The 24,644-nt window shown below is 41.7% G+C and overlaps 2 protein-coding genes across 2 annotated transcripts in view; one reads left to right on the top strand and one right to left on the bottom strand.

Moving 5' to 3' along the window:
- Positions 1-200: 200 nt before the first annotated feature.
- On the bottom strand, positions 201-9,501 carry stx2b (syntaxin 2b). The gene is made up of 12 exons (XM_083902481.1): positions 9,488-9,501; positions 9,207-9,366; positions 9,023-9,097; positions 8,841-8,940; positions 7,391-7,465; positions 7,214-7,287; positions 6,431-6,539; positions 3,541-3,614; positions 3,284-3,421; positions 2,177-2,287; positions 1,894-2,015; positions 201-291 (listed from the first exon to the last, which is right to left on the bottom strand). Exons 2-11 carry the CDS (start codon positions 9,243-9,245, stop codon positions 1,920-1,922), a joined length of 891 nt encoding a protein of 296 aa, XP_083758607.1. The 5' UTR covers positions 9,246-9,366; positions 9,488-9,501; the 3' UTR covers positions 201-291; positions 1,894-1,919.
- Positions 9,502-10,720: 1,219 nt separating this feature from the next.
- Positions 10,721-24,644, top strand: part of adgrd1 (adhesion G protein-coupled receptor D1) — a 28,311-nt gene continuing 14,387 nt past the window's right edge. The window contains exons 1-14 of the mRNA XM_083902473.1: positions 10,721-10,806; positions 10,891-10,927; positions 11,207-11,323; positions 11,790-11,888; positions 12,325-12,447; positions 12,537-12,713; positions 13,201-13,458; positions 14,625-14,698; positions 15,124-15,273; positions 15,370-15,420; positions 17,170-17,293; positions 17,632-17,739; positions 18,919-18,994; positions 19,667-19,808. Coding sequence (XP_083758599.1) covers positions 10,729-10,806; positions 10,891-10,927; positions 11,207-11,323; positions 11,790-11,888; positions 12,325-12,447; positions 12,537-12,713; positions 13,201-13,458; positions 14,625-14,698; positions 15,124-15,273; positions 15,370-15,420; positions 17,170-17,293; positions 17,632-17,739; positions 18,919-18,994; positions 19,667-19,808 — 1,614 coding nt within the window. The 5' untranslated portion in view covers positions 10,721-10,728. The remainder of the gene's footprint in view (positions 10,807-10,890; positions 10,928-11,206; positions 11,324-11,789; positions 11,889-12,324; positions 12,448-12,536; positions 12,714-13,200; positions 13,459-14,624; positions 14,699-15,123; positions 15,274-15,369; positions 15,421-17,169; positions 17,294-17,631; positions 17,740-18,918; positions 18,995-19,666; positions 19,809-24,644) is intronic.

Below are 24,644 nucleotides of genomic sequence, written 5' to 3'. Positions count from 1 at the left end.
AGTGCGGAGAGCTCACTTGACTTTATTCCACCTGAACAGAACTGCTCTAGATGATGAGGTCTGGTGAGGTTTTCACTGGTGCAAAGTGGGTTGCACACATTATACTCACTACACTCTGATGTCTGTAACGCTGCTATAAAGTCAACGAGTGTCTTTTTACGACGCTGTTCTCTGCCTCACCGCCACAGGAGCAGAACTCTGCTGTAAACCACGTCACTGGAACACTCCGACTAAGACGATGAGTAAAAGGAGGAGACCTGAGACTCCACACGGGGCAAGGCAGAGACGTTTCTGTCAAAAGATGAGAACAAAGGAAGAGTCAGACATTTCTCTCTTGATCCAGAATATCTCAAAAGGTATGAGACAAAATGTAATATTCAAAAATGCAATGTGCCTCCAACTACATAATATAAACTGCAACTTATTCACCGATTCAACCTTTCATGATCAATATTAAAAACCGACTCGGCTCAGCTCGGCATGGCAGTCATTTCGCATTTCCACTAGTGATAGTGGAGCGAGCTGAGGCGATACTATGAGTGACGTCATCATACTGCCGGCCACTGATTGGTCAGAGTGCCGTCACAGGAATCAATGCTGAACTGTAGATAAGTTAAAGGTCCCATATTATGCAAAATCAACTTTTTAATCATTTAAATCCTTATATTTGGGACTCTGGAGGTCCTATCAGTCGGCAAATTGTGAAAAAAGATGACTCACTCATGTTTTCTTGGTCCTCCTGAGTCTAAGTACAGGAGATAGAACACGCGATGTTGACTTCCGCGCTCATTGTGACGTCACAATGTGCTAAATTCCTGGAGTTGTTGTCTCGCAGAGCTCCGCTTTGTCCGCAAAACACGCAAGAGTGCTGGCGAGGGCGACAGTATCCAAAAACCGTCCGCGAAAAGTTCTATTCTTGGCTCCGCAGTGCAGCACAGAGTTCTACACAAACTTCCAGCCTCAGAGGATTTATCTGTCCAGTGGATACATGTTATATATGACGGCAATGTGCCTGCTAGAGCCTGCAAATGATCACTTTTCCAAATGCTAACTGCTGTTAGCTCCCAGTAGCCTCTGGCTGATGTCATTTCCTGTCCCTTAATTTATTTTATTTTTTTTAAAGAGATACTACTAAACAGAGCGTTCTGAACAGGGCTGTTTTGGCAGGGTGATTGAACTGCTGTGGTGCTTCATCCTTATGGTATTTTGACCAAAGCATGTCACAGACATGTTCATTAGAACACCAGGGAACTAGGTTAACTTGGAGAAATAGGGTATAATATGGGACCTTTAAAAATACTTAACAATTATAAGGGAAATAAGTCTAAAATCTCAATATTTAACAGAAGAGTCTGGTGTATTTAGCGATACAAACCCTGCCGCTGTATTTCAGTCCAGCGATTTGCAATATAAACTAGCTTAAATGTGCATTATGTAATAAATCTAAAGCAACTGGCCATAAAATCCTCCTAATATGTCACAGAGACTCAGGAATAATGTTCATATAACAAACTGAACTCACCAACAACAACAGTACAGCCAAAATATTTGCATTAAAAAAATATTTTGCATGTGGCGCCACCTACCACCGTCTACCAATCATTGCAGTCAGTAGCGTCTCAGCTGCGTCAGAAAACCAAACCTAAAAAGACCTTGGTATTTTTAATTTGAATGTAGTAACCGTTTTTTGGCCACATTCTTACATATGGCACCTTTAAATGAATGTGAATAATAAAAGTAAAATGATGTTAACTGTGGTAGTCTTATAGTCAAGTATTAAAAGAAGGGGATTCATTTATTCATAAGTGCATAAATGAATGGTTGACAAATGGATGGATGATGAGAAAATGAATGTGTGCTTGGTCACTGTTGTGTATGTGGACACATGGTTACCTCAGGCAGTAATTCACAGCAGACTCTCACACAGGAGGTTTGGTTAGTCCAACTGACAGACCAACAATCAGAGCAATGACGGCGAGCAGGATCAGCAGAGCAAAGGCAAGGATTATGATTTTCTGTCGAGTGAAGAATAAGGTTGTTAATTGACTGAGAGAACCTTTAAACACTTCACATCACAAACGACTGACGTTTCATGTCACTTGAAAAAAGACGTATAAACACAAGTGATTTTAATTTATAAAAATTGAGCGGCACATCATCTAAAAGGAGCACATACCCTTCTGGATTTTTTCTGGTATCGCACGGCTTTTTTGGTCTCTTCCTTTGCACGACAAATGTATTCAGATGCGTTAGTGACGTTATTCTCGATGTTGTTCACCATATCCCCCTGTAGATCAAAGATTCAGTTATTACTACTATTACTAAGCACAATCAGATGAAAAAAATATGTTTTCCATTTCCACCAACTATATAAACACACCTGAGCAAAAAGTACTACATTTAAAACACTGGATTTGATTTAAAAAGAAGCATAACTTTGACACAACAACACATAAGAAGATGAAAACAATGCATTTTGTAAAACACACACACCACAGGATGTCCATATAAGGAGTCGTGTATTATTCCCTGCGGCACATATCTGTTAATTTGGTTAATTTAGTATCATAAGTACATTTTAATTGTTCTATTCCAACACATATAATACTTTTATTTTGAAATGTCTATCATCATAATGTTTTTTTATTGTGCTCATGTTTCTCACCCCCACTGAATAGTTGCTTTCCTATTGTAGGACTTACAAAGGATTATCTAATTCTATCCAAACATGTTAAAGACGTTGGCTTGTAAAGTGCATAAAATGCAATCAATGACAGACTTTCTTTCTTTCTTTATTGATTTTAGGCCCAATTAAAAGATAAATAAAATAAAATAAATGAGTTCTACGCGGGGCCCACGGTTGGTGTAGTGGTTAGCACTCTTGCCTTTGCAGCAAGAAGACCCGGGTTCCTGGGTTCGAGCCCCGTTTGGAACGACTTCGGAACAAGGGCCTCTGCAAGGAGTTTGCATGTTCTCCCCGTGTGTGCGTGGGTTTTCTCCGGGTTCTCCGGCTTCCTCCCACAGTCCAAAAACATGTGATATGGGGATTAGGTGAATTGGTCACTCTAAATTGACCGTAGGAGTGAGTGTGTGAGTGAATGGTTGTTTGTCTCTATGTGGCCCTGTGATGGACTGGCGAACTGTCCAGGGTGTACCCCGCCTACCACTCAATGTCTGCTGAGATAGGCACAGCATCCACCCTCTGGTGGAGGATGAAGTGGTAGATAATGGATGGATGGAGTTCTACGCGTGTAATCTTCTAATGAGAGTCCACTGTTGTTACCTGAGACTCGACCAGCATGGCCATGTCCATGAACATGGCGTGAAGCTCTCTGATACTCGACTCCAGGCGCATTATGTCCTGGTGACGTGATTCTATCTCATCGACGGCCTGACGCGTGATCTGGGAATCAGAAATGATCTAAAGGGAACGAGTTAGACAATCAAGGTTTAAATAATTGATCTGAAAACACACGGCAACACACTTTTCTACCCACTAGATGGCGGTAACAACTACAGGAGAGCATGGGACAAACTTACATCAGATGTGAATATTGATGGATTTCCACTTTCTAACATGTCCTCCAGCTCCTCGTTGGTGGTCACTCTTCCAGCTAAATGTAAGAAAAATGACAGAGTAAAGTTACTCCTAAGAAGAAATTAACTTATTTAAGAAAAATGATAAAATGAAGTTGTTACAGAGTAAAATAAAATATTATCACTATTATTATGACAGGCAGCAGCACATTTAACAGGAATACAGAGAGACAAAACAACAAATAATTTCACTAAGGTAAAGGTGCCATATGTAAGAATGTGGCCAAAAACAGTTACAACATTCAAATTCAAAATACAGAGGTCTTTTAGGTTTCGTTTTTTTGACGTAACTGGCAACCCGTGGTTGCTCGGCAGCTGAGACTCTACTGACTGCAATGATTGATAGACGGCGGTAGGTGGCGCCACATGCCAAAACATGATTTCAAAACATAAAACATGATTTGCAGTCTGCAAAATATCTGTTTTAATGCAAATATTTTGTCTGTACTGTTGTTGTTGGCGAGTTCAGTTTGTTATATGAACATTATTCCTGAGTCTCTGTGACATATTAGGATTTTATGGCCAGTTGATTTAGATTTATTACATAATGCACCTTTAAAGACCTAAAATATAATATTCATAAAATGTGAATTTCTTTAAAGCGAAATAAAACACAGAATGATAGAATACTCAACACATGCACCAAAGAATTGTCGGATTCAGTTATGTAGCACGCTTTCATAAAAACAATAGTAGTAGTAGTAGTAGTAGTATTTGATCTTATTCTGTATAATTCAGTGTATTCCGTATAATATGCACTGTTGTGTGTTTAATCCCTTGTCTGGCAGTGTTGTAAAGTGAAACTGTTGACGTACAGACTGAGCAGACAACAAAAAAAAGGTCATCTGTTATTCACCCAGGAGACACGGCCACAAACACTGCACTGACTCTTCCTCCCCCACTCCCTCCCCCTTATGTAGTGTTTAAAGTGTAAAAAGCTGATGTGTTACAGTAATGTACACACAAGACTTCTGTGAATGTGATTCTAAATAATAGGATGTTAAATGTGTGTCGCCTCTCATAGAGAAACAGCTGCTGAAACTCGACAAACACAAATCGTTTCTCTTCCTGCAGCCATGCTTCCTGTCGTACAACGCCCCTCCCTGGAGGAAACACGCAGCTCTGTGCAGGTGCTCGCACACCTTTTGTTATGGCTATTCCTCAGAGAGACGGGGCTGAACACAGTGAAACACGGAGCACACGGGAGCAGCTCAAACACAAAAGTGTATCACTTGTGAACCGTGTGAATGAACGGTGTGAACACACTGCGTGGCAGCAGCACAGCCGCGTATATATTTGCGTGGCCGTGTCAAATACAGGTGAACAACTGTTGCACGGGCGGCTTGAGCCCTGTCCCCGTTTCCCAGGTGACACAAACACAGCCAGGTATCGGGCTCTTCTGCCTGCAGTGTGGAGAACTAGAGCCTCTCATTAATGCCGGCCTCAGGGACTGTGGGAGACAGTCCTATTTTTGCCTTTCACTACCGTCTCATGTTACGCGCACATGCATAATACAAATGCACCTGATACACACTGTCATTGCATTTGTGTGTCACTGTGAATTTCACTTCATATATGACCAAAACGTCAAACTGGCAGAACTATAATTTGTCTACAGAGACAAACAAGTTAAATAATATATAACTGAGCATGAATCGCAATCTACAATCTGATATAATGCTAATTTATAGTGTTTGTATATTATATATCAACATCAATGAGTTTACAAATATGGCAGCTTATTAGATATTAAGATAATACAACATAGAATATAATAGCTTAAAGGTGCCATATGTAAGAATGTGGCCAAAAACGGTTACTACATTCAAATTCAAAATACAGAGGTCTTTTAGGTTTCGTTTTTCTGACGTAACTGGCAACCCGTGGTTGCTCGGCAGCTGAGACTCTACTGACTGCAATGATTGGTAGATGGCAGTAGGTGGCGCCACATGCCAAAACATGATTTCAAAACATAAACATGATTTGCAGTCTGCAAAATGTTTTTTTTAATGCGAATATTTTGTCTGTGTTGTTGTTGGTGACTTCAGTAATCAGACCGATAAGGACGCTAAGTCTCGTATCAGCTCATCCCTAATGTCAATGCTGTAATCTACACATCAGTACATATTTAATACAATATGCTCCATTATTTCTTTAAAGCATTGGTTCTCAAAGTGTGGCCCGGGGGCCAATGGTGGCCCGCAGAAACATTTCTGGCGGCCCGCAATGAATTACAGTTGATAGTTTTAATCCAGGAGCGACTAAGCTTGTTAAATGTTTATTGGACATTACTGGATACAGACCAATAAGTGTAAACAAAAATACTGGGTATTTACCTGGTTTCTATATGGTGAATTTTAGTGTATTATTGGGTTATAAGCTGGTAATAAGCAGGTAGCTACAGCCCCCAATTACTAGCTATTTACCCAGTAAATATATGGTAACAGAAATGTGTTATTTGGTATTAACCTGTAATTAGAAGGTAAGAACAATGGCCAAAATACTGGGTAATTACCCAATAAATTATAAAGCGTTATTATATTAATGCTTAAATTACATTAATGCTTAAATTACATTATATTAATGCTTATATTACTTAACGCTAAACTGTAGAACTGCAATCTGGTCATTAAAATTATTACAAATGGGATTTCTTTCTTTTTTCTGTTTTTTTTCCTTTGGCGGCCCTCAGTCTAATGTTGGGTTCCTAAATTGGCCCTCAGGTATCAAAACTTTGAGAACCCCTGCAGCCTCCAGAACTATTGCCTAAATATGGGCCACACTGTGTGACCCCAAGAGAGGGACCAGGGAGGGTCCTTTATTTATCACTCACTTATCTCCAGCTGTCTCTGGATCCTTCCTTTGCTTCTTTCCCGAAAGAACACTTGCGTCTCATTGTACTGGGTCATGACCTCTACAAACTTCCTGGAGAGCACGGTGTGCTGAGGACGAGAGAGAACGAGGACAAAAGGATGAGCATGTGTTCCAACTTGAAACTCAATATTACGCCATGAATAATAAGTCTCCAAATCCATGTACTTTACGAGTCCGTCTCGTTAAAACACGATTTCTGATTGTTTTATCTTCTTAAATAGTGAATCATTTCGTCATTTCTTTGCTCCATATAACAAATAAATCATTCAAAGTTCATATTTTTGTTAGTGGACAAAACAAGACGTCATCTCCAGGTTTGACAAACACCGATCAACATTTTTGAACGTTTTCTGACATTTCTTGGACCAAATTATTAATCTAAAGATTAATCTATAAGGAAATAATCATTAGCTGCACTTCTAAGATCAACCCTCCATTAACCAAGCATATCAGGGAACTACGGTGGCCTTCACAGACCAGAAAGAATGGTATATTAGTCTTTCTGGAGTAAGTCCACTTAGGCTTAATGTAGAAACATGGCGCCTCAATCTGGTGGTCAATCAAGACCTTTGCTCAAATCAAATATAAAAGCCCTATTGTAAAGATACAAACAAAAACATCATTTTTTTATACACTTGTGCGGAAATACTTATGGGAAGTTTGGCTTTATCCACACAGATATCCCTCTATATCTTCATGTACTTCTAAATGGATGAATATGATCATATCTGTGTGATGTAACCTGTGTTTTCTGGATCCTGAAGTCAACAGAAGACCTGTTGGTTTCATCGTCCTTGGGCAAGCTTTGCTCCATGGCTACAGAGAGGGAGAGTCACGGTACAGCATTACATTACAGCATTACAGCTGACCACATCGTCATATAACGTGAAGTAAAAATCCTGTGATGACTTCCACTGACATTTTAGTTTGGTTCGCACCACGTTGGCGTTCCCCTTGATATCGTTGGTCAGTGCGTAGAGTTGCTCCTTTGTTCCTTCAAACACACAAACAGAGGACGACTGGTCAGTCTGGGTTTGTTTTTGAAGAGAAAGAAAAAAAACCACACACACTCTCAGGGAACCTCCTCCCTGTAAATATTGGATTTACTGTAACTTCATCGTGTAACTAGGCAACGACCCCGTAGCAATAATCCAGCAGAGATCACAAAGCGCAGGCCTTTTGTTACCATCTCTGGTGACCCAGTATCATAAATCACAGCAACACTTTTACATCAGACACAATCACTGATGAATGAAGAGTCTGATCTATACAAACAAGTGGAAACAGCTTCTGTTTTGCCAGAAAAGATCGGACTTTTTTTTCTCACTAATCTCCAGAAACACAATAGAGTTTGTTAGGGGGCAAAATGGTTTCCTTCACAGGTTTCCGGTCGTCAGTCATTAATTTACAATGAAGAGGAAGTGTGTGCGTTTGTTGTGTTTTTACTCTGAGCCACAAAAGTCAAACTCCAGCCTTAAGGAAAAAGTAGGAAGTGCTGTATCTGTATGGATATAAACTACAGACACGTGAGCATTAAAATGAAGATGCTCTGACTCCATCCTGTTGTTGGTGTTGTTATTGTCATGATAATGTTAGCACCATTAATAAGTGCTGCTATCACTGCAGCAGCTACTACTATCAACACAATTACATAGATTATTTAACAGGGACAGTAATATAGAGCAGGCCTCCACTGTCCTGCATGTGTTTTCCTGCTCCAAAACACCTGATTCACATATATGGACTTCATTCAATTGTATCTACTGCTAATTTTAAATCTATCCAATATGTTTACATCTAAGTGTTATTATTGTCCTTAAAGGTGCATTATGTAATAAATCTAAAGCAACTGGCCATAAAATCCTCCTAATATGTCACAGAGACTGAGGAATAATGTTCATATAACAAACTGAACTCACCAACAACAACAGTGCAGCCAAAATATTTGCATTAAAAAAAAATATTTTGCAGACTGCAAATCGTCTTTATGTTTTGAAATCATGTTTTGGCATGTGGCGCCACCTACCGCCGTCTACCAATCATTGCAGTCAGTAGAGTCTCAGCTGCCGAGCAACCACGGGTTGCCAGTTATGTCAGAAAACGAAACCTAAAAGACCTCTGTATTTTGAATTTGAATGTAGTAACTGTTTTTGGCCACATTCTTACATATGGCACCTTTAAATATAAGTTAAATAACAGTTTCTGACCGCTCTCTCTCTCTCTCCCAAACTCTCCCCTCTTCTCTTCCTGTTAAAGCCTCCCTCTTTCAGACTCTTGAATCTTGTATTTCATGTAAAGTCTCCGGCTGTAATTTAGTGCATTGTTGGTGACTTGGTGGTGCTACATACAACTGAAAATACAGCACTTACTGTCATCAGGGTTGGGTGCCGTCAGGATCGTGCTGTGTATCTTCCTCACCTCTTCCACTTGGTGGGAGATCTTATGAATGACTCCTCTAACTTCTTCCACCTAAAACAAGACAATAAATAAGTAAATAAATAAAACTCTATCTTTACACCACAGGGGAATTGATATTATTATGTGTACCCACCCTCCTGAAAAAGCTCTCCATGAAGCCATCTCTGTCCACAGTGACTCCAACATCCTCATCCGCCTGTGTCCTGCTCTGTGTTGATGGAAAAAAAGTCAGGGTTTGTCCTTTACCTGGTTCTGTCTGTCTCTGTGTCTGTGTCTGTGTCTGTGTGGTTCAAACAAAGGAAAGAAGAGACACTTACAACGTTGAGTTCAGCCAGTCGATCCTTCATCACAAACATCAGCTCGTCTCCAGGACACTCAGTGGTTCTAGTTCCTGTGAGAAGTCTCCATGTGTAACACAGTAACACTGAGCCACCTTCTTTCAGAGGAGCGAGCTGAGCTGAGCGGAAACAGCCCTAACTGAGAGGAGAGAATTAAAAAAAAACAAATAAACTTTTGATTCTATTAAAAAAAAGACTGTAAAGCACAAAATTTAAATTAGACTAAAAATGGCTCTTTGTTCTCTGTCGATAATCCTCACCAAACAAACTCAACGGATCCACAACACACACCTCTGCCCTGTGTGACGTCTTTCATCCAACCTCTCTCTCTCTCTCTCTCTCTCTCTCTCTCTCTCTCTCTCTCTCTCTCTCTCTCTCTCTCTCTCTCACACACACACACACACACACGATGGAATACCCAGTCCACCATCATTTACAATCAATCATCCATTATAGTAAACAAACTTTACATTTTAAAGTAAAAACAAATACATTGCCCTCATTAAAAGCCTGGTTTTAATCCATTATGATCATCAGATCACTCCGTCAGTCACATGAGAGGGTGTTATAAATAATAAACTGCGTGGCCCCTTAAAGTGTTCTCCACATGGCCACGCGGTGGCGCTGTTGACCTTGCCTGGTGTGCAAAGGTGACCTTGTGCGCCTCCTCGTGTGAGGCACTCGTGGTGGATTTGATGAGTCCTCCACCTGTGGGAGTCTCTCCTCCTGACCATCACTGAGTTTCATAAACACAAATAATCACAATGTCTGCTTTTGATTTCATTGGTTGTTGAAAAGCTCGTGCTATTTCGTGAGGAGAGCTCGTGAAAAAGCATCACTCTCATTATTACTTTTTAAGACCAGTGTGGCTGCAAAATGCGGATCTGAAGGAGCAGCGTGAGTCCGGGTTGTTGTCCTGTAATTAAACCCCGGCTTCCTGCAAACTGCTTATTTAAACCCACATGTTAATGCGTCTCTTTTCCTCCAAACAATAGTTTGGATTGCGCAGCGCAGATCTCCAGTTCATCCACTGCCTGCGCAATCTCAAATTACGCACAAATGTGCCTCTTACGCACAGCTCCATAACGCCCCACCTTGCGAGATCCAAAAATGACATCACGTTTTGCATTTCCCACGTTCAGTCCAGCTCTGCTCGCCTCCACGAACCTTCTCTTCTTGCAGTTTTCCAGATGCAGACAGCGAAAAGTATCCGTTCAACGTGGGGATAAAGATCACGGATGGCAGTTTTCTGCGTGGAAGTGGACGATGGGCTTCACATTTATCACGACAGGGCAACTTGTTAAGTTTTTCTGCCTCTAAATCAATGTTTTTTTCTCCTCATAAGTTCACTGGCATTATTTTTATTGTATTTTTTTCGCTTTGAATACATGGACTGATCTCACGTTTTCACATAGTGGAAGAATGAGAGACTCCTCCTGGATTCATTTTTATTTGGGGATTGATTATCGTTGTTTTTAGAACATATAAAGGAAAAGACTTTATGGTACTTTTTTTCCTAAAAGCTATGGAATTTTCTTTGCAAATTCACCTTTTTACAGTTTTTGTCTCGTGTATTAAGGTAAGACCACTGTCCTATAATACACAGTCTTATCGTCTGTTGAATCACAGATTTAATAAATACATTTAATGGTTTTTTTTACAGGTTTATGCTCAAGTGGTACAGCCTGCAAAGCATCCAGGTATAGTATTTTTGTATGGGTAGATTGATTATTATATATGAATATGAAATAAGATTGAAAGCTTTTTACCATCTTCTAACCAGTAATTTAGATGATTTTATTGTATTTATTAGTTTACTGCTAATCAGAAAAGTCTGTTAATGATAAACAAAAAAAAAATGTGCAGATGTTGGGTTCATTATAACCTTTTAAGTGTAATGACAGGACAATTAATTTGCAGTAATGCGACAGACTGTGTTTTTTTGGGGAAAGCCGTTTACGCGTGAGCTCTGTGCCCAGGCCTGAAGGTCCTGGAAACAGCCTCGCATTATTGGCCTCTTGATGCTGTGGATGGAATCCATGAACTGTGGGACCAGATTGGAAACAGACCAGGTTATGTTAATGGAAGTAACATAAGTATGTCCCTGTATATATATATTTATATATATTCTCATGAATAGATGTGCCACCTAAATGTCTGTCTGAATGCACGCTGCATGGTCCCATGTTGTTTTTCATCATCCACTATTGTGCCAGTTTATCCACAGCTAACATAAAGTGTTGTAGGATAAAAATGTGTTACAAATTATTGGAAATTACACATATTATCCCATTGTTTTTAGTTCTTTAAAGATAAGATTTTTTATTATTATTATTATTATTATTATTATTATTATTCTTGTTGAAATTTGAAGAGGGATCAGGTATAGACTGGAGCATGCGTGGAGTCACCGTGGTCTCACCTCAGCATCACTCTGTCTCATACCTGCACACCACGTCCCTCCTGTTGTGTTTTCCTTTCACTGTTCTCCTTTGTCTCCCGTTGTGTGTCCATTCAGGTTCACTGTTTTGTTTTTTTTCTCCATCGTCTTTGTCCGTCCAGCTCTCAGAATCCACAACCACACTGTGCTCCCTTCCTCCCATAACTCTTCCTATGTGTATACCAATGATTCTGCCTTCACTAACATTTCTGCAACAGTAGGTGAGGATCAATCACTTCCTTCACTTTCCAAATCATCCACTGCTCTCTGTTGTCGCCTGTATTTACATCACGCTGGAGTTGAGCGTGTCCGTTTTTGTCCTTTCAGTACACGTGTGTGTCTTTATGAATACGTTTAGGCAACAGTTAATGTCATGATCACTTTATTTATTGACATTTAAATTGATTTAAGTGGTTTATTCAAAAGTTTTGCCTCTAAACAATACATTTTGTATTTTTAAAGTAACAGTAAAAGAACCAAATTCTGATTAGGACAAAATTAACTCTTTTACTGATACTTTAACACAAACAAATGTAAACATTTATTGTAAATTTAACCCTAAATGAGTTAAATGCACTGCATTCACTGTTAAATTAAACTGCTGTATGTAGAAAACCTGCTGCAAATGTTAAGTCCCTGATTTGTGCTTTGCCACAGACATTGTTGAAGGTATGGTTAACAAAGGCATCTTTCTTGATGGAGATAAGGGCGGCACCTTTCTCCACTTTGGAAACTACCAGAACACCTGCATCAGTGATCCCATCTTGTGCGGTCCTGAGGGTGAGTGCACCGACGTTCACGCAGTCACTCATTATTTCACATGACACATTTTCAAACACATTTTGCATCCCCTCCTCCCTTCTCTCTAGGGATTACCTTTTCCTTTTTTTGGAAGAACCAAGAAGAGCACTCCCGCTTTGCTGTGGCCTCTGGAGGGAAAGTGATTTCTAACGGCTTCTCGGTCTACACCAATCCCTTCATAGGATATGTGGAGTTTTACACCAGAGGCAACAACCATAGATGGAAGACCAACATCAGAGTTCCAGGTACTGAGGACTTTAGTCTAGATCCATTTAGTCAAAAGGTGCTTTGCTGAATTTGACAAAATAGACACTATGCATAGAGAGATGATAGATGTGATCATTTCTCTTCTAAATAAACAATAATGTTTATCGACTTGAGCTCAGTTAGTAATGCAGTGTGACTAATTCTATGAGTTCAATACTGGAAATAACAAGAAGACGTAAATATTGTGGAGAACATAGTTTGTATGAAGCAGCTCAGATGACTTCTGCCATCTTTGTTTTTGCCACAGTGATTGAATGTTGTGTTTCATGGCCTGTTTGTGGTCATATTTCAGTGAGGATGTAGAGGAAGCTTGTGTTTAACACGTGAAGTTTGAGTGAGTGAGTGAGTGTCAGCCAAGAACCACATCAGCTTTCCTTCGCTTGTATTTTTCCACTGACTTATTTACAGAACTCTACTTTAATGACACTGTGCAACGCATAACCATTATTGTTCGTCCCTTTTCAGGGCCTTTCTGGACACACATTCTCTTCACGTGGACAAAAAGTGACGGTCTGAAGGTCTACATCAACGGCACCTTCACTGCTGGTGACTCAACCGGAAACGTCTCAGAGAACTACGGCGACGCTTACCCCGACCTTGTCATTGGAACGGGCAACAACAGGGCGTACGGTCACTACGTCACGGGCGCTTTTGACGAGTTTGTCATCTGGGAAAGGGCACTGTCTCCAACTGACATTTCGCTCTACTATGGTGCAGCCATAGGTAGGACATCACGCTCCACTGGGAAGCATTTCCTGTCAATCTAAGAACGTGTTAATAATGCCTTTGCACTGAGGAAATAGAGGTCAGTTGTCCTCCTTACATTCCGCCCACAGCATTCATGCATAACAACGAGTTGTGAAACTGCAAGAAAATATACTTTTCCTGACTTTCCACCATAGACGTTCCAAGGCTCACATAGTTCTGCCTTATAAGTATTTACTGATGAGGAGCACAGAGGCGTGTTTGGTCGCAGGGGCAGATCGTTTTGAGGTAAAGTGACAAGTTATAACGTGCTAAGATAAAAAAAAAAAACACACTCTAGTCTGTTTTCGCTCCTGTGGTCAACTGAGTGCCATAAATGGACAAAAACAGGTTGACATTTATTAGAACTATAATAAGAGTTCATATTTTTTTTGCAGTGTTATAGTCCTTATTAGCAAATAGTTTGAGGAAGCCTGCTGAATTATGACCTTTTAGCCCGACACAGGCTGAGTCACCTTCTGTTGTGTATGATACAGTGAGTGTGTGCGCACTGTCGATGCCTTTGTGTGAATGGCGATACTATCATAAAATCTATTATTGTGCACGGTTAGATCTTCAGCAGGCAATGTGTAAAGCATAGAGCACACGCTGCCTTGATTTCTTCGTCAAAGTCGTTACCAAAAGCAATATATTCCGCAGACCATTACCAGACACGAAGAGCGTGACTGTTATGGTTACAGAAAAAATATTTTTTCTGCAACTTCTCTTGAGCACTCGTATAAAATGTTGCATTGGACCAAAGAAGAGCAGGAATGGTTCACGCTGATACTCATAATGTATGCCCTTATACAGCCTTTGTCTGGTAGCTAGTAAGTGCTGTTTTTATTAAATGACAACAAAGACATAAAATGTATCTACGCTTTGTACAGAAGCTGGTGGAAGAGTATTTTAACACCATGTGCTGCTGAAGTCGTGATTTATCTCCTTTCATGACTGGGCACGGTCCAGACTCGTAAAATTTATGCTGTATAGTGAAAGTCCAGCTATATTTTAGCAGCTGAGTCTGGACAAGTTCAACATGGGTCCTCATAACAAAAAGATAAAGAGGCACAGACTGTGTAAACTGGAAAATCAACCAAAAAATCAATCAGTAAACACGTGCCTCCTTTCTCTGTCTTTTCTAGGTCAAGCTCTTGCGTCTGCCACAACACCCAGATCCTTCAGAGAAGCTACTTCAGTCACACCAACACTTGTAAGTGTGCCGAGCCACAGATTTGACACCAAAACATTCTTATACACACAGCATTCTTATATAGCAGATAAAAGATAAAGGCGTTTGCTTGAATCAGTGAAAACAGAAACTTCTTATTGGACTATTGCTTCATTTTGAAGACAGAAGAGTTGGGAAAACAGATACTGAGAACACATGTGAACAGAACACTGTTCACTAAAGGGCTTTAGCGATAGAAACCAAACAGAGAAGTAGAAAGTGGAGACAGCTGCTCACAACCACACACAAAATGGCTCCCTGTAGGGCATCTACACTAGCACTGGAAATGAGCAACACTGAATGATTTGTCCAAAGACAATTCCCTGAACGCATCAGTCACCGCACGTCCTGTGTATGTTGGAAATGGGGTACGTCTCCTGATAGTCAACATCAGTGCTGTGTTGTCTTCTCAGAGAGCCACTGAGGTGAGTCCTCCTGTCATCAGCAGTCAGCACGAGGAGGTCCAAAGCTCCGAGGACCCGGAGTCCCTGCCAGTGCTGGGCTTTTTGAAGGTGCTGCCCAACAGGACCATTGCTCACAACACTGCCAACAACCTCACACAGGTCTCTTGAGTCACAGTCGCATACACAAAGACTCAATGCCCACCAATGTGCATTTGTGATGCAACAGTTCCCTCATGTCCATTTTCTTCCAACCAGGCTTTTCTCAAAAGTGTGGAAGAAGTGCTGTCCTCTCCGGCACTGCCAGAGGTAAATGAGTTCACGCTGTTGTTCAAATGTGACATGATGCAACATGTGCATTTTGGTGAAGACTTTAATCCTCGGCTCTAAAAAAGATCATAGACTTTGAGATTTTAACACTGCATATTTTGCCAGCAAGAAATAACATTATTTGACAGTTTGCCTGCACCGGATTATAATGTACAGGCAAATGCCACGGTAGAAAATGGAATAAAACAGTACTTCTAACGACAATGTTCTCCCCAACAAATTGCTTTGAATGTAAGTTGGCTGCATCTTGTACTGTATACTGGCTCTGGCCAAATCTTACCCTCGTATACAAACACGTGACTGCCAGAAGAAAGTCATCCTGAGCAGGAGAGTGGTTTCAGTACATTTACTGCTGTGAAAAAAACACGCTTGTTTTTGTAGGATCGAGCTGAAACACATGTTCCTCATGAGAATGTCAAACTTGGACAGTAGATATGGTGCTCGGGCGAAAGCGTCCAATGATTTTGCGATGACTTTTTCCAGATTAGTGCCGAGTGACAGAACGTTTCACTCTCTATCGAGTTTTTGTTTACTTTAAATAGAATCCCAGTTTTGCGTAGTCATACTTTTAGCCAATTATATTTAATTACAACATCTGGATTCATACGTTAAATAATCTGTCACACGGTACACAATTGAGTAACCTTAAATGACACTGATGAGGAATTTATAGGAAACAACACAAACCTGCTTACCTCTGAATCTGAATCATTTCACTGACGTCCTCACATAGTCAGGCATCGTGGCTGAATGCTAAGCAGTAGTTAAGTGCCATTATCTCATAATTGCCATTCGCAGCAGATGTGGAAACCGGTTACATGATCCACTACAGACAGTGATTTGATAAAAATCTATATTTGTTTTCTCATTGGTTTACTGTCATTACTTAAACCTGGAGTGCATGACCTATTTTGTGTCCAATGAGTTCATGATGAAGTCAGCGCTACGTTACTCTGTCAGTGTTTCTCAGTACAGGCGTGTTTAGATCTTGTGTCGCTCGGTCACAAAAAACGCAAAAACGTGCCCATGAAAATTTCCAGAAGTGAATTATTTTGCCTGAAGCAGCCGCTCATTCAGCAGTTCCATCGGATGAACACATCTTGTCTCCATCTGCCTTTGTGCTGCTGCTGCTGCTGCTGTATACACACAAATGCTCCCTCGGCCAGGTCTGATAGTCTTACTTGACAGAGCCTGTTTTCATATGGAGGACGTGGCATATATGTAATTTCTGTTCACTGAAACCAAACAGAAAACAGTAGAATAATAACATCATCAACAATCACCAAAAGTTACCCAACTGTGAGTCCAACTCCAAAAAACACTGTACTACATGTTCCATTAGGCAGCAATTAGCATAATTTTCGTGTTCCTTCCTGCCTGGTTAATACCCATAATTAGTCCTCTATTTGTAACACAAATCTTTCTGTTAAAAACGTTTAGTGTCAAACCTGAGTTGCAGTTCCCACTAATGGCAGCATCACAGCTTCTTAGAAAGCAGCATCGTCCACGAAAACATCTGACTTTAGTCCTTTGTGTAAAAGGTTACAATCATTCAGGGATATAAATGGTTTGTTTTGGAACCAAAAAACAACGTCAACACACCTGTTATGCACCCAGTGGATTGTGCTCACTGCACCAACTGTCCTACATAGTCTTTATTTTTCATTTCATGTTGGCCAGTGAGAGAACAGTGGATTTCTGATTGTGTAAATTTCCCTTGTTGAGCAGCAGTCTATCCCTGTGGTCAGCGGGCTGATCGAGACAGTGGACAGAGTGATGGAACACATGGTGATGAAACTGGAGCCCAGCCCGAACGCTCTCGTCACCCTGGACGGAACATCGTTTGTTGCAGGTCAGTACGGTGTCAGCTCTCCATAAGGAAGACAGGGAGTGTCGAGCTGACATCATTAGTTTTTCTTATTGAGAGAATTATATCAGGTCAGATAAGCTTTGGCTCGAGCCGCTCCACTCTCTGCCTCTCGTGGGTGTTGGTCCTCGTTTTTTTTTTTGCGTAATATTTTGTTTGCCACAGAGCCTGCTTGTGTTTTTCTCCCAGGGGCCAATTGACGTATCTTTAATCCACCCTTGGTGAAGCAGACCAAGCCTTGTGGCTCGTCGTCCATTGGATCGTTTGGTTTGTTTGTTTATTTGTGTTTTCCTCAACAATGTTCTAATGTCTGACCCCTACAGATTATTCCCTGATGAAGCTTCCACAGAACTACAACCTGCCACATTATCGCTTCCCCACAGAGGGCAAGAGCTACATCTCTGTGCCTGGGGAGGCTTTCACTTTGCAGTGTAAGTGATGCACTATAAACACACACGTTTCTTATCGTGACTTGTGTTGTACGAGTATAGAAACCAGTAGCTCGGTTCAGCGTGAATACTCCACATTGTTTTGTGCACTGGTTCAGCCAGAAGAAAATGATCCTCATTCTTGGCCAGTAATTTATTATGCTAAGATTTAAGATGACGACCATAGCGTACAGTGGTGGACAGGAGTGCCACGATGCCTTTTGTGTTGCAGAAATCCAGCGATGGCTTTAATGCTGGCAGTTACCCTTTTATTCAAAACAGAAAGACTGAGCGAGAGAGAGTGAGAGAGCATGAGAATTCTCCACTTTCCTCTGTCATTAAAAAAAGAATGGAGTCGCGTAGTGGAGTGAAGGAGAGCAGTAATTACAGCGGACCTTTACAACTGTGTTTGTTTAACTTTGTGTTCAGGTCAGATTCCCTTGGCTCCACACGGCCATTGTGTGCAATGTGTTGCTGTACAAACTAGAGCTAGAATAAACCATCACCCATTAAAGAATTAGTTTAAGAAATAGTATATGGGTCATTCATAACTGACTCATTTGACTGTGAACACCTAAGTGAATTGGGAGCGTTTGTGTCGTGTGTGACACATCGGTGCCGTTATATTGTTTCTGATTCACTCTCACTCCGGGCTACCTCAACATCTCTTTGTGATGCTTCCTGGGGGTCACTCTGTTGAAACTCGTTCTTGGAAGGGTAAAATCCCTCCCGCGGCACAAACACCGCACATTTGTTTGACATTAGCCCACTTTTGTTGTCGCAGTCAGCAGGGGCGCGGGGTAGAAGGCCTTTGAAAGGAGGAACTGGACCATTAAGGATTTCCTCCAATTTAATTGTTTATGCTGCACCGAGCTGGATGATAGGTCAGATTGTGGGGTTTGGTGGGGTGGGGGGTTGCTCAGACCCCCTGTACTTCTGATGAAGTCATGTAGAGGTTTCATAAGACTTCCCGACATCCATGTGGGATGCAACCCTTTCACTTGTGTGTGCGAGTATAAAGTCGTCCCATTTGCCTGCATGGTGCCAGCGTGCAGCAGCAAGGCAGTGTTAATTAACTTCTCTCCTTTGTGAGCATTTTAGCAACACTACTTCACATTCCCAGCTCTCTGCCCATGCCTTTCACGTTCATATCTGAGTTTTCTTTCCCCCCCCCCCCCTCAGCTCAAACCACTATTGTTGGCCTCTTCTACCACAACATGCACAGCTACTACAAAGAGATCAGCCCCGTTAAGACCAGGTAAGAACGTTTATTGAAATAGATTAGGTTCCAATCACAATCAAAGCTTTATCAGACTAATTTAGTTATGGCAGTGGACACTTCCTGTGCGGGAAATCACACTTCCTGTGCCTCAGTACAACTGGTGCCTGGAGCGAGGGTCTTATCAACGCATGTAAAAAAAATATCTAACGCTCATATCAGCACTCAAACTCCACTGAATGATACACCCTGCCATTAGCTCTACACATCCACCACTATCTCATTCCTGGTGTTTATTTTTACCGAACCTGACACACCAGCGATTAGACATGTTTTCCCACTTTGCCGCTTCCCAGACGTTGGGGTACAGAATGTAACGGAATGTATGTGACAGGACATTTGGAGACATTTGGGACCGTTTCTCACATCGCTCTCCCACCGCCCGGCTCCATATTTTAGAGAGGTGACACTTTCAGATTTCACGTACCAAGTCGTCTCGGAAAACTGCTGCTGCAATACAGTTGTTTGTGTGACTGATTATACAGACGCGCAATAAAGTCCAACTTAATTGCTAGTGCCTGTGCCCAAACTCTATGTAACACTTCTGTGTTTTCATGAGCGGTAGAATCGCAGTGTCTTTTTATGCGCCTGTTTACTTCTTTTATCCTCTTGCGTTTTCCTTTGTCTTCTCACGTTTTTCTGTAATTTCAGGATTAACGAAGCAGCAGATTTCAAGGATCACAAGATCCAGGTAGCGAGCTGTCTCATTTCCCTGAAAGTGGAGCCGTCGCCGGCCTTGTCGTTCAACCTCTCTGGAGCACCGCTCATCAAGATCGTCCTGACTCATGTCCTGGTAAGATTCAGTCCCTTATGTCTCAGTCACCTCAGCCAATAACCATGTTTGTGAGTCAGTAGGTGTAGTTGAATCCGTTGAAAATGGCTATAGTTTACTTGTGACAATAGTAGTCGGATCACCCCGTATGAAATCTATCAGCTGTATTTTTTGGCATTCTCTTATGTAAGCACATGCTTTTCTGTCACTGACCAGTGCCTGTGCAGCTGCACACTCACCAGCACATACAGCAAATCCCTTTTTTGGTTTTCATTAGTCCAAATGTTGCCTCCTGGCATTCCGAGAACAAACTGATTATGGACATTTGAACTGTCGACTTAGGGGGCTTTGAAAGCAACAATAACTTTGTTTTTACGAACAACATACTTTTCATTGCTGCTTTATGGCAGGGACTGTGCCAGTTTTCCATGGGAAATACACTGAAAAGTCATCATGAATATTAACTTCAAAATGTGTATCACATTAGCCTGAAATGTTTTCGTATATATCTTTTCCACACTGACAGGATTTTGAAGTCGCTTTGGATCTGAATGAACAATGAACGACGGCATTTATAACCCTGTAAACAGCCCTAATAATGTAACTGTGATGATTTACAGGACCCATACAAGAATAATTGACTTTCTACTCAACCCATATATTTTTTTCTCATCTCACTCACAGTTGTACAAATCAAAACCATGCAGCTTCATGAAACCATGGCAATATTGCTGTGTTTCCCTTTGCTGAAATACAATAATCTGGCCTGATTCCTGCGACAATAATTGTTGTGTTTGTTTGAGTGGACGCTGTGAGAGAGGGCTAATCATCTCCTTTGTTGTGTAGAATGTTGGAGATGCTCACCAACTCTGCTGTCTGTTGAGTCAAGGTTGTTCTATTTTTGTTGGATTGCCTTTGCCTGTGATGTAAGGATAAATCAGCTTTCTCACATTCTTTCTTCCACAGCCCATTACAAATAGGCTATTATACTTATTACTAAAGCATACAGATTGGATCGCACCATGCCAGCCCTTTTCAGCGTTTCTTGGACTGCACCGTTTGGCCGATGATTTATGTTTCGGAGCTGCGTCGTAATTTCACTCACAGCGAGCGCTTTTGGCTGCGATTTTCCTATGACTGAATTGCAGCACAGACCTGTATTTGCTAGTAAGTCAAAAAAAAAAGTGACTATTTTTGGAGTCTTAATGTGTTTGGCGACTGGTAGATACTTATCACCTCCCTAGCCTGGAGGCAGGGAGGGCAGCTAATACTCAGTATGTGGCAGACCTTTCCCGCCATTGTTTATGTCGCTCTTTACTGTCTGCACAAGTTCAACCTTAAAGATGTCATCCTCTCATGGCACCAGTTCAGTGGACTAGAATAGGTGATTTGCAGCTGACCTCTCTGTTTATCCCCCTGGGAATAGACAAGCACCCAGTGACTTCATTAAAAGCTAGCAGGCGGGCTGGCTGTGTCCAAAGCAGAATTATGTCAGCTTCCTCACCTGTCTTTTCATGCTGTCATGGTTACAATGAGCCCTGTGTTCCAAACACTCACCGTACATGCTGTCACGCCATCCATTTTCTTTATCCGACACCTTCATAGATAAAAGGTATCGTACTGTAGATTAATGGAGCCATCGACGTGGACGAAAACAAACAGTGTCGTGTCAGGTACAGGTCAGTGAAGGTCAAAGCCCTGTGCTGGGTGTCAGAGTGACCTTGCGGTCTTGATAGATGCCCTCTGAATACGCCTGCTGAGGTCGAGCCATTCCCGTCTGACGATGTCAGAGCTGCCATTTTTGCATGATGTGACACAGAGTGACTTTGTTGTTATCGATGTTCCCGGAGACCCGCATGCTTTCTCACGCCATTCAGCTGCGGCGTTGATTGGATCCTTGCTCCACCGGTGATTTATATCTGCTGTCGAGAAGAAGAAAAATGAGGGAGGAAAGCATTCGGAGTCTGTAGTTAAACATTAATACATACTTTGAAAGGCTGGCACCTCCTCACTGTCCTCTCCTTCCGTCACTAATGAATCTCACTAATGATATGAAGTGAATGAGTGGAAAGAGCGGGCCCCGCGGTTGGCGTAGTGGTTCGCTCTCTTGCATTTGCTGCCTTTGCCACAAGAAGACCTGGGTTCCATGGGTTCCCTGGGTTGGAGCAAAGGCATTTCTGCATGGAGTTTGCATGTTCTCCCCGTGTGTGTGGGTTTTGTCCGTTTTTGCCGGGTTCTCTGGCTTCCTCCCACAGTCCAAAAACATGCAGATTTGGGGATTTGGTAAATTGGTCACTCTAAATTGACCATACGTGTGAGAGTGTGAGTGAATGGTTGTTTGTCTCTATATGTGGCCCTGTGATGGACTGGCGAACGGTCCAGGGTGTGACCCGCCTATCGCCCTATGTCAGCTGAGATTGGCACAGCACCCACCGTGATGGTAGATAATGGATGGATGTGGTGGAAAGAGTGATTTCATGAATGAACCCTAACCAGTTTACATAAAATCCATTAATAATCGGGGGGTCCCCATCCCCCATTTGTTGCACAATACTGTTTCACCGCCCCAGGTGCCACCCTGCAGTATTGGCTTTCTTCCCTGTCAGATGTGGGCTTGTGTGGGCCTTTTCCACAGCGCCATTTGGAAAGCAATTAATTAAAACACTAAAAAATACACAATTAGAAATAAAATAATTTACATTTTGTTTGTTTAAGAAAGAATGCAAATTGTATTATGTATGTAGATCATATATGTGAAACTGAAATTACAAAAATCTTTAGGAAAAAAACATACTTTCCAATTACACTGTAACATGTTTAGACCCAACTTAAATTTTGCATTTGAGGCTTTCAGGGGGTCTTGAGTATTAATCAGGGGGGTCTAACCCCACCAGACCCCCCTTGTATTTTGCACAGTGACCCTAACCCTCATTAAACGGTGGTGTGTTGAAGGATGAAGGGTAAGACAAGATGGCACCTCTGACCGACTTCTTTATATTTCACTTCACTTTTGCGTCATTCCTGATGTAGAAAATAATCCATATCACTGACTGAAGTTCAACATTTTCCTCTTGGATAAAGAGCTAAATGAGAATTTTGATATGATGTTTAAACCTGTATGTGCAATAATGTGTGTTAGTTTACAGACCGTAAACAAGGATAAATAGTTGTGTGGGGAAAACTCCACCCACCACTGGTCTAATGCCTTAAACTAATTCATTAAATTAATACACACAGGGGCTAAGTGCTCGACTTCCTCCTGGCTTTGTTTTGGAATTGAATGAGAGTTTATCTTAAAATGTCAAACATTTCACACACTGAATATATTTTTTATCATCAATAAATTGGGTTTTTAAATAAATTTAACTGGTCTAATATCCCTTCAATTATTCATCAGGTGACGTTGTAACTCATCAGTTAATTCCATTATTGAAGGAACACAAAGGAGAGTTTGGGGGCAGCGAGGGGAGCAGGGTGTGACTTGTGTTTCCAGTGATGTCTAGACTTGTTGGAGCTTCCTATACGCGTGGAAAATAACGGCTCGATTGTTCGCCGACTTTGACGATAGACACGCGCACTTTTCTGATGCATTTACTCTCCGTTGTTTGATGGCGTGTGTGTGTGTGTGCCAACGCTGCTATCAGCTGTTTCAGCCACAATAATGACTGCCCTTTATTTTGCCAGTCTTTTAATAACTCTCAGCATACGCCCAGCTTAAAGCTTGTGGGCAGAGAACACCCCCCCCCCACCCCACCCCCACCCCCTCGCTCTCTTTCCCAACCACCCACACCCACTCACACACACATTCGAGCGCAGGCTGTGTGAGCCAACATGCTGATCAGTCACAGATGGCGATTGAGCCATTGCTGTGCCTCTTTCTCAAAAAGATTTTCTTTTTTTTCCCTCTCTCTCTTTCTTTGGCCCCTCCCGTCAAGTGTCCCCGTGCTATCGCCTTGTGACCGCTGCCTCTTGCAGAACAGAGCAGTGTTCTGAGGCCCACGGGAAAAGACTGGCACTGAGTCTGTCTATAATGAGTGATACAAATAATTCATAATAGTTCAGCTGTTGTGACACTTGATAAACAACGAAAGTGATTTGTCTTGTATTTCTCATTCTTAGTTCCAAGTTTACGAACGATGATATACGACTGCAGGTTTTGAAATTGACAACATCACATTGTTACATCTTATTTTATAAAGCCTATGGCCAACATTTTAAAGCTCACATAGAGTGGTCCTGTTGCACATATATGTTAGTTATGGAGGTCTACTTACATACATTAACTTGTTTTTATGGTCAAAAACCTCCTAGTTGATGTAAACGAGCCGATAGAAATCCTCTTTTCTGACGCTGTTCACCAGCCGCTTTATTTCAGACTCAACTCTCGCACCCAGAGGACAGAGTGTCTTGTGATTGGCCAGTACTCGGAAGTGACGTAATTAGCACACCGGCTCTCAGAAGCGCAGCTCCCCCTCCTGGAACGGTGGATGCACTGCTACTCATTATCAATTGTTTTAACAGTGTTTAAAAATAGCTTCTTCACGACTCCCCGCCGCAGTCCCTTTTATGACTTTGACCCGGAGTCAGAAGACACTGTCGCTCGTGAAACACCTCCACAACGGACGTTATTCTTCTTCTGCGGTTCAATGTACGCAACCGGATGTGCCCGCACTAGTGCCCGGAGCAGGAGGATCTGCTGTTCTGGAGAACCGTTGTTTACGTAACCAGAACGGGATTTTTCAGAGATCTCGCTGAGCCCCGAGATTACAATAAAACACAGCGTTCTCAACAATGGCTGAACTGTTTGTTACGAAACTTCAGGGCTTCTTAAACGAGGTAATGACGCAGATGCACACT

This window comes from Microchirus variegatus, assembly GCF_963457635.1.
Source record: "Microchirus variegatus genome assembly, chromosome: 16".
Lineage (NCBI taxonomy): Eukaryota > Metazoa > Chordata > Actinopteri > Pleuronectiformes > Soleidae > Microchirus > Microchirus variegatus.
This window is presented reverse-complemented; position numbering and strand designations above follow the sequence as displayed.

Coding starts and splice junctions, on each gene's coding strand:
- stx2b (XM_083902481.1), bottom strand. CDS start 9,245: ATGTTTGTGATGAAGGATCGACTGGCTGAACTCAACGTT. Junction 2,288..3,283: donor CCATGCTGGTCGAGTCTCAG/GTAACAACAGTG, acceptor TTTGATCTACAG/GGGGATATGGTGAACAACAT. Junction 2,016..2,176: donor ACCAGAAAAAATCCAGAAGG/GTATGTGCTCCT, acceptor TTCACTCGACAG/AAAATCATAATCCTTGCCTT.